The sequence below is a fragment of the Salarias fasciatus genome, chromosome 7 (genome assembly GCF_902148845.1).
Source record: "Salarias fasciatus chromosome 7, fSalaFa1.1, whole genome shotgun sequence".
Taxonomy (NCBI): domain Eukaryota; kingdom Metazoa; phylum Chordata; class Actinopteri; order Blenniiformes; family Blenniidae; genus Salarias; species Salarias fasciatus.
The window spans coordinates 11,387,497-11,401,660 of record NC_043751.1 but is presented as its reverse complement, the minus strand read 5'-3'; the positions used below and the strand labels follow the sequence as shown (position 1 = coordinate 11,401,660).

Below are 14,164 nucleotides of genomic sequence, written 5' to 3'. Positions count from 1 at the left end.
TCAGGAGAATCGAATGAAATGCTATGAATGACACAATAGAACATCCACTCATTGAAAAGTATTTAATACTCTGAGTAGTTTTTGAGAAATACTTGTTTTTTTAACACCAGTGTTGTAAATTCTGTTGTAACAGAATTTAAGCTATGTAACAGTAAAAGACATTTCTGCAAGTAAAAGACAAAGGATGAATGTCAAGTCATTATGAAAAAATGTGCCCTCATCGTAATGGAAACGATGCGCTTTGTCTTAAATCTCAGACATCCTCTATATATTGTACCAAAATAGTAACACAGCCCCAAACATTTCCTGTGGCATCTGTTGAGTTTCCCCCGCTGCGGTTCCTCCTCTGGCCTGCAGGCGGCGCTGTGACCGACCCGGTGCGGCAGACCCAGGCTCGCGCTCACATGTGACTCATTGTGTTGATGCTGAAGCGCCGCAGCTTCTTTAAACCCGGCCGTCTGTCGCTGGAGGTGTTGTGGGGTCTTGTCGTGCCTGTTTTTTTTCTCCATCACCTCCACCCGCCACAGGGCGGAGTGACCGGGCCATATCGCAGCGCGCACCGCCGCACACACACACACACAGAGACACACACGCACTGAAACATGTCCGCGACTCCGGCCGCGTCCGCCAACAAAATGAAAAAGGACGAGTCCTTCCTGGGGAAGCTAGGAGGAACCCTGGTCCGGAAGAAAAGGTCCAAAGAGGGTGAGTGTGGTCTGGGTTTCTGCCTGAACGCGTCTCTGTGTGTCTCTGTCCATCACATGATGTCCTCCGGGACATCTCCGTCTCATCCATCTGCCCGCTTTCACCTCTTTAACTCCTTACCAGTCACTGGCATTGTTAGTATTTCCACAGGTTTTCAATGTGTTTGATCCATATAAAAGTGTGAGACACTCTGTCTCAGTTCTGAGACAAAGCAGCTCCACTGACGTCCAGCATGAGGCAAGTCCACATAAATAGATCACACACACTCAGCGACCTGCGACAGGAATGCAAGTTTATGAAGATAACGGTGTGAGAAGATTACTGTATTGTGGACAGTGAAAACATTCTCCAGTCTGTTACACTGGTTTTCACTGTTCTGGGTTATTTCTGGCTCCCGCTCGTCCGAGGAACAGCTGCAAACTTTAACACCTGTGTGTGTGTGTGTGTGTGTGTGTGTGTGTGTGTGTGTGTGTGTGTGTGTGTGTGTGTGTGTGTGTGTGTGTGTGTGTGTGTTTGTCATCCCCTACTGCAGGCTCACAGAGGCATTTTAATTGTTTCGGCCCCTCCTTGAATTTTATAATTCACTTTCACAGATTAAAGGTTGACACATCTAAAAAAGAGTAGGAATAAAAGAAAAAGCACCCAAGGTGTGACTTCAACACTGATGGGGTTTTCCCTCTACTAAATGACTATAAAGTCTCTGGTCCTACACTCTGAAGGGTTTCCTGTCTCTGCCTGTGATCAGCTGGGATTATTTCTGGTCCTCTGCAGGCTGAATTAGATAAAGTGATGTAGAAGATGGATTGATGATTAGCCAGACATCCTGAGGGCTAATTGGAACCGGAGAGGTGGAGTCCTGTTCGTTGAAGGAATTAAACTCATTTGTCTGCTCAAACTCCAAGCAGCTCCAGAGATTGCGGTTAGATTTCCTTCTGGTTATTCTAACCGGGTAATATGTTCGGTTATATATGTCACCTTGCTTTTAGTTCCAAAGTACCCAGTCCAGGTTTGGATAAAAGTATTTTCTTATAAAAGAGTAAAAGTAGAACATTGTAGGTTCTCACATTCATATTTATTAACTTTTAGCGTTTTTATTTGTGTTCATGGGAAAATAGCTTTTATCTGGTTTTGTTTACAAATTGTCATAGTTTTATGTGCTTTGTTCATGAGAGATCTGGACTCTGAATGTGAAAGATATTTCATACCAGCTATTCATCAAAAAAGTAGTGCTGAGTATTTTATTTTCACCATGAATGTATTAATACTCAAAATTAATGTAATCTTGGCTGTACTTAGTTACACATGGTGAGGTTTCCCTCCAGCTCTCCTACACATAGAGAGGAGGTGTCCTGGAAAAAGGAATCAGCCAGCGTAAATCTTTTTGGAATGAATCATATTGACCAGAGAGGTTGTGGGGTGGAAGTGTGGTTGTCTTTCTTGCATCACAGTGAGAATACGTCCTGTTTGTGAAAATGTGGTGTGTGTGTGTGTGTATCTGTGTGTGTATCTGTGTGTGCATTTGTGGGTCCTTGGTTTCCTGCTTTGTGGTTATTAACCAACTGAACTGTATCCGGAGACCTGTCGGGTCACAGTATAAGACATGGATATAATTCAGTCAGTTCGAAGGTTTTCTTTCTAATAAATAGAGAATAAAAAGCTATTTGACCTCCATTCTGCCAGAAAAGACCCTCTCTGAATCCGAGCTGCGTGTGAGGATTCCTCCATGTTGGACTGACAGTGAAGCAGTGACCCTGCAGAGGGAGGCAGTGTTTCCTGCAGCTCCGGGGCCAGCACTGCCCCTGTGTGGTCAGAGGTGTGTGAAACACAGATCAGGTTAATGGAGACACATTCAGTGACGTCCCACTATAAATCAGTGTTGATAGAAGTTAATGTTACCGAGCGCTCAGAGCATGCTGCTGTGGTTTCTCTTCATTTCTGGGTGTGTCACTGTATCTTCCATGAAGGCAACACCCAGCAGAGGCCAGCTGCCACTGGAAGGAAAAGTTGCACAGCTTCTGCAAAACAATCAGCGTATCACAGACGCGGACTTGTGGTTTCTGAAACTTTGCTGAAACTCCTCACTGCATAAACGTCCTTCTCCCTCGCCTGAAACATATGCGGCTCGTAATGTAGATATGACTTTCTGTGAATGCAGATAAAACCTGGAGGAAGTCAGCTTTTCTCTGGCAAGGCTCAGATCTCGCTGTCAGCAACAAGCAACACTGTAGTGATAATATAGTGAGCAAGCGAGGACAGGATGAGTGTTTAGTCACATCCTGATCAACGTAACAGAAGAAAACACTCTGGAAATGTGAAAAGCATAAATACAGTAAGGGAGCTGCTGTAGGATGGAGGCTCATGATTGTAAGTCAGCAGTTTTTTAACCAACAGATAATATTTATTCACCATTTTACCAAAATCACTAGCTCTGCAAATGTCAATAGATTGTACATAAAGTCAAAACTACACAGATAGATAATAATAATAATGAAAATAATTGCAATATGTTAATATTAGGCTGGATCTATATGTTAAATTTGACTTTGCCTGTAATGATTTAAAGGTTTATCTTACTTTAAAAGCATTTTCGTTCATCTGAAAAGAACCATAAGATGTTATTTTGTGTTGTATATAGTTTTTGCTTGGAATTTAAAGGACAGAGTTGATATAAAATAGTTAAGACATTTGGTGAAAACGTAGTTCTCCTAACATTTGAAAATTGCACCATTATACTGGTGGACTGATACTATCGCGTCTTTTTTCTATATGGTTTCGATAACATGCACTGTCAAGATATGGCTGCATTTTTACTCATGTTCTCTCACTTCCCTGAAGAAATGTGAAGCCAGTTTATTGTATTATCGGGGAGAAAATATTCCTAATGGAGGTCCCTATGCACAGAAATGTAATATGAGCGTACCTGCACACACACAAACACACATCATGAATATTCATGTCATGAAACTAAGTTATTGTCCAATACAAATTGTATAATACAATACCGATTCCATTTACTTCCTTTTTAAGTGTTTCAGGAAGCCGCTTCAGTCCTTTCATTGTCAGTCTAAATCCTCATTCAAAGAGTTCGACAAAAGTAATGAGTCAGTTTTAACAATAGTGCCTAGAAAGTCCCAATAGCAAAGGTCAGGAGGAAAAACAAAGTCACCAGAAATATTAATACTTTGCCACGTTAATTAGATCGTCTGCTCTTACAGTTTTTTACCCATGAAAAGCAGCAGTAATGAGTAAAGTAGATTTGACTTGCCTAGTTGTAGCTGTGGAACAGACTGGGTGACACTGTCATCTCCTGCCTGCTGTTACTCACTGCCGCCGCTGCTGGTGTAAATAACCAGAGCTATATTTAAGGCATTGCCTGTCTTCTCCATACTGCCGCATTATTTATATCTTTCCACAGTAAACTGCCTCCCTTCCCCTCGTCTCCTGGGAGCAGCGGCACCGAACGAGATGCAGTTGATGTCAATCCGGTTCACTCCGTTGTTTAGGATGGCGGCCGATTGTACCGTTCCAAGCTTGTTCCGCCACTTGTTTCTGTTTTGCTAACCAAGCACTGCGTTGCTTTTATTAGCTAGTCAGCAGCTTCTTTCAATAAATGGTGCAATAGCAGCCGGCAGAAGATATTTTATATAATATAGTGATTGTAATGCTTTCAGCTTTCTTCATATTGATCCACTCTAATTCCGTTAATAGGATTTCAGCCATTGGATGATTGATTATCTACTGCTGCAGCAAAGTGCATGAAAGACTCTGTTCACATTGAAAAGACTCTACCTCCTGCGAATGCTTCACATTTACTGGACATTTCCTGAATTGAGCAGCGAATCATGATAGTGAATAGGTAAATGGTGGTTCATGATGACTGCTGTTGATACATTTTATTCCTTTGGAGCCAAAGAAATCCGCTCACATGTTTTTGTTATCTTAAATAACAACAAAACTAACTAGCTCGCATCTTGTTTCATTAAATTGAGCAAAGAAAATGGCAATGAAATACAGGCTGCAGGCTTTGCTCATGACACATTGGTGTTTATTCATTCATTCATTCATTCATCTTCAGTACCGCTTATGCTGTTCCAGCTCTGAAGTCTAATGATTCAGATGTATTAGACATCACCTGAATGCAACAAGCCTGAAGACAGAAAACAGAATCTGTTGCCTTCAGAACCTGCTGGATTTAGAAACTAGAGTAAATGAGTGGATGTCTGATAATCACATTACCTGCTGTTGATCAGTGAAGTCTGTGATCAGTCCACTGTGTGCTGCAAAGTGTACTTTGTTGCATCTCTGTCCACTGTGCAGTATTCTCTCTATCACACACACACACACACACACACACACACACACACACACACACACCTCCCTCGCCCTCTCCGGTAACTGGACCGCCGACGTGGGGTGGAGGGTTGTGACAGAAATAAACACGTGATGACGCCCCTGCCACTGCTCAGCTGCACCGACTGCAGTTCACATACACACACACACACACACGTACACTCACACACGTACACACACACACACACACACACTACCTTTACTTTGCTGCCATTAGGACGAATCCTCTGGTTTATTGAGGGGACATGGCGGGGCTGCTGTGTGGGACCAAGAGGAAGAAACAAGGTAATCTGATGTTAATGTTGGACTTTGGTGAAACTTGGAAGTGGAAATGGGGAACTGGGATCTGTCACCTTTCAGTGCAGTGTCGCTCGCTGTGACATGTCGTTAAGGTGCTTTTGTTCGGTTTTTAATCTATTCCCACGCAGGAAACTGAGTTATGTTTTATGCTTGTACAGTTTTAACACAGGACTGCATGAAGCGCACGAACCTGTGTCCATCTCGGTCCAAAGCAGCAGCGGTGCAGTCAGATGGACGCAGAGGGAGGAGGCGGCACAATTATGATGGCTGCTCTGTAATTACTGAGCAAAGTGCTGATCTGCAGTGATACTCAGGGCTCCGGCAGGATCAGATAGGAACTCTGTAGGGACCTCTCCTCCTGGGCTACTCCTGTTTATCTCCCTCTCATTCATGCTTTGAAGTAGGGATTGTGATCAGATTGAAACGATAAACACACTGTGGTAGACTTCCAGTTTTAAATAGGCCTGTTTCAACCTTTAGTATCGAGAAAAACTGTCAGAAAATACTTCTCTTTCCTTTCTCTTCAGCCTCACAGGCTTTATAAATAGACATTAAGCCAGTTAAATGACAGATTTGAGACTGATGACTGTGTCCCAGCCTTTTGCCGGCCTTACAAACCGAAAGGCATGAAGATAAAAGCAGCGTGGCCATTAGAAGTAGAAAGCCTTTAAATCCCTGGAGTATCTCATCTCAGGAGATATTGATTTTACTCAGCGATAGACTCGAAGGCAGTTTGTTTATCAGCTGGACTCTTTCATGTTTTGTTGGCATTACTGATAAAATTCCAGCTGAATTCTCATTCAAAGCACAATTTCTGAGCATGTTGTTCAAACACATTGAAACAAAGCGTTGGAGATTTCTGAGAGGAGCTCAAATCGGAGCTTCCAGTGTGTTGTTGATGGGCGCTGTTACCTAACAGTGTAATCTGCAGTGGGAAGGAAAGCGCTGGAGGAAAAGGGAGGAAGTAGCAGATGTTTGACACCTCTGGAAGAGCTCAAAATGTAACCAAAACAAACATTTAAACTCAATGTGCGAGTGTGATCCTCCTGTTAAAATCCATGACAGCAGCTGTGTTCAGCATCTGTCGATCAGAAGACACAAAATCTACTTTATGCTCAGGATTTCAGGCTAACGGCCTTTTAATGGACGCCTGTGTGGCTTTTCTCAGAGAACTCTGGGTTTTTTCCCACGCATGAGGTGACTAACTGTGTGCTCTGAGGCCAAATTTGGGAAAGTTTTCTCTTCATCAGTTTCACTCAAATGGGGGAAAAAAAAGTAAATGCTTCAGTGTGGTGTCTCACAATTGCAGTTCGCTTGACTATATTTGGCATTTTTATCTTGCTTTTATTCATTTTTATTTGGAATCAATATGCTGAATAATCCTTGTCATGTGCATTGAGTCGAGTGAAGTGGCTTTTGAAATGCATGAAGAAGCGTCTGCTGAGGCGGAGCAGAGAATTTAAATCAATTGACTCGACAACTTGATCTTTAAAAACTTCACCCACTAGTGACTCTGCCAGCCTGCCGCCAGGTGTCTTCTTCTGCCCCGTTCTTCTACTGTCGGCATAACTTTTATCGGTTCGCTTCCTCGTCAAATACGGCGTTGTTTCATTGATTCTTTTGTGCCTTTTTCCTGAAAACCTGGGTTTTTGTGTGCGCTGTTGTCTCCCCAGTGAGTGACCTACACGAGGAGGGGAAGAATGCCATCAACGCTCCTCTGCTTCCCGCCGGGACGGACATCCATCCCGAGGACACACTGCTCGGTAGGGACGCACTGAATCAACTGTCGCCGATTCCTCCGAGGTGTTTTTTTACTCTGGGTGTCGGAGGTCAGGGGGGGGTAAAATGAATATGTTGACACAAGTTGACTGGTGGGGGAGTCTTGACGGTGGAGCAGCAGGAAGTGAAAGTGGGTTTAGTGGAAACGCCCTTGTCTTCACGAACCAAGTGAATCACCGACATGCATGTCAGAGGAACACTGTGTAACTGCTTTTCTGTCTGAAAAAATATATATATTTGTGAACAGAATATATGATCTTAAATTTTAAAATAAGAGACTGGGTAAAGGGAGGAATAAAAGTTGATCTGTTTAAATTTCCATGTGTTTGTTACGTCAGTAATTCAGGATTGTCTTCCACAGAGGAAAACGCAGAGAGGGTCATGCTGGATCCAACATCAAGGGAAAATCTGAAATTTAAAGACCTTGTGAAGGTATTGTGATTACATTTTGTGCCGGAGCACCACTATGTATGCTTATCATGGCATACGATTACAATAGAAAGTTAGCACAATAAAGCAATGAGCAGAAAACAGCACATCTAACAGAATTCTGACGTGAATCCAGGTCCTGATTGACTGGATCAACAGCGAGCTGGAGGAAGATCGGATCATTGTGAAAGACCTGGAGGAGGACTGTTACGATGGACAAGTGCTGCAGAAGTTATTTGGTGAGGAGCTGCTGTTTCTCATCCCCAGAGCAGTGGATTAAAGTGCCGTACAGTTGATCGTACATGTAGTTTCTGTTTCTTTCAACATCGCCGTCACGTCCATGAAGCATATCATACTGGATTAACAGGAACAACAGTCACAATGGCTGATTGTGTAACTGGCTGGTTTGCAGCTGCCAATCTCGTTATTTCTCATTTACTTCTCAAAGAACACAATACAGCCGGTGTTGTTTATGTGCCTTTTGCAGCCTAATACACAGCAGGCTATGATGCAAGTGTTTTCTGATGTTTTTCTCTCAAAACCAGCAGCAGTTATTGTGAGTTTGAGTGACAGGTGCTTTTGTCTGCTGGATGAGAAAACACTGGCCAGCTGTCAGTCCCCATGTGCACCAGTGAGGATGCTGCCCCCTGCAGACCACAAACACTCACCAGAAGCCTCAGTTTTGGAGATTCACCTATGACGATTAGCCCTTGTCTACTTCTTCAAATCCCCAATCCTTGAATATGAGATTCAGAGTTCTACTCGTCCCTAATGCAATGTCCACATATCCAATGATAACAAACACATTCATTTCCATATGTTGCAGAAGTGTCAGAAAAAGCTGTAAAGTGGCACAGCAAGAAACAGTTTTGTTAATCTAGCTGTGATTTCTACTTGAGCCTTCTTTAGTTTTCACACCCTTTTATCACTTCTGTACCTTATGCAATCTCACCATTTTATTGCATCAGCGCTGTTTTCAGTGACTTTTTTTTTATATTTCTTTACTTTTCGTATTTGAACCGACGCTCTGGAGCGAAGCCTTCCAAATCCTGCGCCTCACTCGGTGCTCGGAGCAGAATAATCTCCCTTTGTGGCTCATCTTTTGTGTCTGCTCCGACTCCTCCGCATCTTTAAGCCTATATTATCCAAAGATTGGCACTCATTGACAGACATTTGTTTGAAACCTTTTATGTGCTTATTGACTGTCATATTTAAAAGAGGGAACGTCGGGTATCTCGGGGCTTTTAAGGTCGGGATGAGAAGGTAAATTGACCCGCGGGGTGAAGCTAATGGAGTCGCAGAGAGATCGTTACACTTGTTTCTTCTACATTATTGGATTGTAATTCTTTTGTTTGTTTTTAAATATAATATATTGCTTTTCGTTGTCTCTTTTGTTGACAGAGAAGCTGTCGGGCAGGAAGCTGAACGTGGCGGAGGTCACTCAGTCGGAGATCGGCCAGAAGCAGAAGCTCCAGACGGTTTTAGAGGCCGTCAATGAGATGCTGAGGCCTCACGGCTGGACTATTGAGTGGAGCGTGGACTGTGAGTGTAACCGTGGCTTCTGTGATTCAAACATTAATCCGGTGCCTCATCAATGATGTATTTCGTCAATACAGTGGGAAAACTCAGAGAGATAAATACAGAAGCTCAGTCACATCAGGCTCAGTCAGGCTCCAAAAATGCTGCAACCCTGTGCCGCGTGTTAAAAGCCCCTTTAGTACCTAGTTGACTTTCTTAATTTGCATGACAAATGGAGAGGGTTTAAATCTGCCCGGTGTTTTAATCAGTCCTCAAACATAAGGATTTGTCATTGGAACTAATGCCACAGTTATGTAAATTCAGCCTTCATTAATTCCTCTTTCCCTTTCACCCACCCGTCTTTGTAAAAGCACCAACCGTTACCTTCAGTGTCCAGATTATTGCGCACGTCGCTGCGTGGAAGAGGCTCACGGTCTCCCGCGGTGGTTTATTGTTTCAGCCATCCATTCGAAGAACCTGGTGTCGATAGTTTACCTGCTGGTGGCTCTGGCCATGCACTTCCAGGCCCCCATCAGGCTGCCCGAGCACGTGTCCGTACAGGTGGTGGTGGTCAAGGTAAAGAGCCTGCTACAGTTTGATCCTCGGTGGTTAAATTGAGCTTCTTAATGCATTTTTTTTTTTTTTTTTTTACACACAGAAGAGAGAGGGCATCCTGCAGACTGCCCTCGTGACCAAAGAGCTGACCAGCACGACAGAGTAAGCTTTAAAAACTGTTCTCTCCTGGTTTCTATGCTGTAATGTGAAATAATTCTGCTATAATCCCCCATTTCTTATTTTATCTTCTCTATCTCACGTTTCGTTTGTCAGAATGATGATGGGCCGATTCGGTGAGTGTTGCGCTGTCTTCGTCATTGAGATGCCACTTAAACCATGAATTATATCTTCCTCACTCAGAAATAGCCTGAAACACACCTCAGTTTTAATTCTTACATGCCGTTATGGTGGTAATTAAATGAATAAGATGTAATGCATCAGACAGTGAGACGAGTTGAGAGTTAGTGGATTTTATTTACCTTTGGACATGACCATGTCATTGACGTACATTTAGAGGACAGATCTGTGACGACTATTGATCTCCTTCTATTCTTGACATGCTTGACATTGTCTGCCATATCCAGCCGCTGCTGTATTTAGAAACTTTGATTTTGTTCTCTTTGCGACAGAGCGAGATGCGTTTGACACTCTGTTGGATCACGCGCCAGACAAGCTCAACGTGGTGAAAACGGTAAAAGGACATTTAACGTTGTGCGGTGATGGATTTATTGTGCATATTCGGTGTTTTGAAGGGATGATTGATTTCTGTTTTTGGTCCTGCTCCCAGTCTCTCATCACCTTCGTCAACAAACACCTGAACAAGTTAAACCTGGAAGTTACAGAGCTGGAGTCTCAGGTGTGTGTGTGTGTGTGTGTGTGTATGGCTTGATCTATGCATATGCAAATTGGTACGTTTTTATAATCTACATGTCTGGTATAAACTATTATCATATCACTGTTTTTAAGGTGACTATTAACGTAAGACGGCTCCACTAGGATATATTCCTGTGTGTGTTTTTGTGTATTTCTGTGTGTGTGTGTAATATTGTACCGGATCTATTCTGTGTGTAGTTTGCAGACGGAGTGTACCTGATTTTACTGATGGGGCTGCTGGAGGACTACTTTGTCCCTCTGTACAACTTCTTCCTCACTCCTGAGAGCTTCGAGCAGAAGGTGATTTCACCTTAATGCGGATGTTGACATATTTCAGTGTCGCAGGTAAAGTGACTTTTTGCTCTTTTCCAGGTCCACAATGTAGCCTTTGCGTTTGAGCTGATGCAGGACGGAGGCCTGAAGAAACCCAAAGCCAGGCCAGAAGGTAATTCACTCTTTCATGATGATGCAAAGTCAAATAAAAGACAGAAAATAACATTCTTTAGGATTTTCTTGAACCACCCTGACAAGACTTTTCATTTGTTTGACCATTGTCATGTTGAAGGTTGTCCAGTAGGGGGAACCCTTGTCTCATGCCTCAAAACTGAAAAGCTGCTGAAGAGTTGCCTTTGTCTTCTCATTTTCAAGACAGATTTGACTAATATATCAACATTTTTATTGCTTTCCCTCTGCTGACTTTTTATTTTTGTGCCTGGGTTTAATTTTCTGCTCATATCCTGAACAGATGGAATTTTTTGACACAGTTTTTTGATACAGTTGATTGGTCACGCATACTTAAAGGATCAGTAGGTGAACTATGTAAATACACCATCATGTCAATCAATAAAATTAATCATTTAATTAGGTAGGTAGTATTTTTTTAGTATTTCTCATTATAGCATAAACCTGTGTGAGCCCTTGGCTTCAGCAGGAGATCTGTTCATAGTCAGGACTTTTGTTTGTCGTTTATCTTGAAAAATATGCAAAAAACTGTGGCTGAACATCAGCACAACGAAAACAGCTGGAAGTGACAGTATCTATTTTTAAAACCAATGAGTCATGTGAATCGTATTTAGTACTTTTGTGTGTGTGTGTGTAATGATCCGGTGGGAGTAGTTGTCAAAGTCATTTAGAGAATTCTTAAATTTCGATCACTTTCATTCTTCATGATTTGATTCTAACTGGCATCTTCACACTAACTTAAAAGTGTCGAAAGACTGAAATATCAAGAAATACAATCTCATATTTTAGTGAGTATCCGATGAAGGATTGATCAGTTGTTGATCTTTTAAACTAAACATCAATATATTTTCATTGCTTAACAAGCAAGAATGCTATATATACTATACAAAGTGCATGTCGACACACTTTAACTATTTTTTCTTTTTTTTTCATTGCAATTCTTCAAAAGCATCTAAGAGTGACAAGAAATCCTCAGGTTTTGTCAAAATATTAGTTCTCAGTGTTATTTATGTGTTAAAAAACAGTATTATTATTTCTTTTTTCAAACATTTTCCTGCCAAAAAATGAGATTTTTTTCCTCTGGAATCACAGTTTATCGTCATATTGTGGCTATCATTGAAATCATTTAATTGATTATCACCATAGCTTACAGTATCCATCCATCACTGTACGTGCATTATTATTGATAAAGGGTTTCTTCACACCACAAACAAGCTCATAGAAGCCCCATGTAGGATTTAAGTTGTTCAAACCAGCGTCTTCAGCAGCTGCTGTCTGGCTGATCTTGTTCAAAATAGACTCAAACACCGTGGCGCCCATGAAGAGAACAAAAAGTGCTTTTGCGTGTCTGAATCTCCTGGTAGTAGTTTGTATAATAATCATTTACAAATTCTTGGAAGCTATTTTTAAGCTTTGTTCATTTCCAAAAATACAAATAACCTTTTAAAGGAACGCTGTCCAACAGAAATCATAAATGAGGCTCCTTCGCATTGTAAACATGATTTTATGGCAGCACAGCCAATTTATTTTGCGCCTCAGTGCCCGGACGATCCAAGTTTTTTCTCCCATAATTTCAGCTTTTTATACATGTCAAACTTACTTTCTCCGAAAAAGTTAATGATCTCTGCTGTTCGTTTTCCAGATGTGGTCAACCTGAACCTGAAGTCTACGCTCAGAGTCCTCTACAACCTGTTCACCAACTACAAAAACTCCGAGTGACGTTTCCCAGTTTGCCGTTCCTCTGAACGCTGCACCGGCGTGAAGCGTTACGGCCCGGACGTCGCAGGAGGCCGACTGGGACTGAAAGTCGCCGTAATGTAGGACTCGGAACACACCCGGGGGGGGGGGGGGGGGAACGAGCCAGAGGAAGGCTCTGAATGTTAGTATTTAATCTTCCCCGAATGTCAGTGTTTATTTATTCCTCTCTGGGATGTTAACCGCAGCGCAGGAAGCCCTGCAACCTTTAGCCCCGCATTTGAATACACAGGAAAATGTTAAAACTGGGAAGCAGTTTTGATATCTTCTCAACTAATTGCTTTTCCCCCCTGAATATTTTAAAGAGCTAAAAATACTGCTATCAGTTCTATATTCTCTATATGTGCTCTGTATAAATATTAATGAAATAGCTCGATATTTTGGGGAAATGTTATTCTTTCTCAAAGTATTTGAGGAGATGATGGACTTCTCTGCTCATGTCTGGTGGAGGCAGAATGTCTGAAGCCAGGTCAGTTTATTATCATGTACCACTTTATGATCGCAACGTGACTGCATTACTTTCACTTTTTAACAGATATCTCTGTGTGTTATAATGTATTTTACTGAACAAGAGCTCCTAAAAACCTCACGTGAACTTCAAATGTTTAGAACATCAAACCAAAGTGGTCGTTTAACGTTGGATATTTGAAATGAATGAAAGTAAAAACTACTGAATCTGTAGTCTGAAAGAAACCCCTGAGGTGCCTTTCAAAAACACTAAAATACTGATACACAACAACAAAAATAGTTTTTTCTATGATGTGTTTTTAACCTCTTTGAAACAATTTAGACATGGATAATGTTAGAAGTATAAATAAATACCCCCCTGGTAATAATCATCTGTGGTGATAAAAATATAAAGTGCCCCTTTATTTTAACAGGAGATCAATGTAAATGAGACTATTTAAAGTATAAAGTAACACTGCTTTTTTTAGGTTGAGTCTGCACGTGCAGCTCAGGTGTATTCCTCTTATTTTCCTCCCCATTGTCCTGTATTCCGCTGCTCCCCACCCTCGTCTCAGGATATGCTAATCAGCATCTCATTATCACAGGCTGAAAAATACTCATTAGCATTTTGACTAAGAGTTGAATTCGGTAAATTGGTACCACCGCTGTGTTTGTTTGCAGACGGTCAGCTTAGCTTCTCACTCATCTCCATCTTACCGGCACATCAAAGTGCACAAATTAACATGTCATATTTATTTAATTAGACCAAAAAATTTGTGAAGATCTTAGAAAAAGGAAAAAAAAAAAAAACACATAAATGAACATATTTCCGAAAAAATATTAACCTCAGAAACTTTGGGATGATATAATACACTGTGTCACATCACATCTGAGAAGCATGGAGTCACCTCTCCATATGTGTGAGAAGTGTGAAGGATTCCTGTTTGCTGTGAGCTATGCACACAATAATTCAAGCCATATTTATAAGCTG

General features: G+C 41.7%; 1 protein-coding gene across 3 annotated transcripts; it reads left to right on the top strand.

Moving 5' to 3' along the window:
• The first annotated feature begins 485 nt into the window (after nucleotides 1-485).
• Nucleotides 486-14,052, top strand: parvb (parvin, beta). 3 transcript variants are annotated; one of them, XM_030096423.1, is made up of 13 exons: nucleotides 486-705; nucleotides 7,029-7,118; nucleotides 7,496-7,566; nucleotides 7,700-7,802; nucleotides 8,965-9,105; nucleotides 9,542-9,657; nucleotides 9,740-9,798; nucleotides 9,910-9,929; nucleotides 10,266-10,327; nucleotides 10,424-10,492; nucleotides 10,708-10,809; nucleotides 10,882-10,954; nucleotides 12,614-14,052. In XM_030096423.1, the coding sequence occupies exons 1-13, from the start codon at nucleotides 603-605 to the stop codon at nucleotides 12,688-12,690; spliced, it is 1,086 nt and encodes a 361-aa protein (XP_029952283.1). In that variant the 5' UTR covers nucleotides 486-602; the 3' UTR covers nucleotides 12,691-14,052. The 3 variants fall into 3 exon arrangements, with proteins under 3 accessions (XP_029952283.1, XP_029952285.1, XP_029952284.1); XM_030096425.1 differs by lacking the exon at nucleotides 486-705 and adding an exon at nucleotides 3,045-3,069; XM_030096424.1 differs by lacking the exon at nucleotides 486-705 and adding an exon at nucleotides 5,186-5,340.
• Nucleotides 14,053-14,164: the final 112 nt, after the last annotated feature.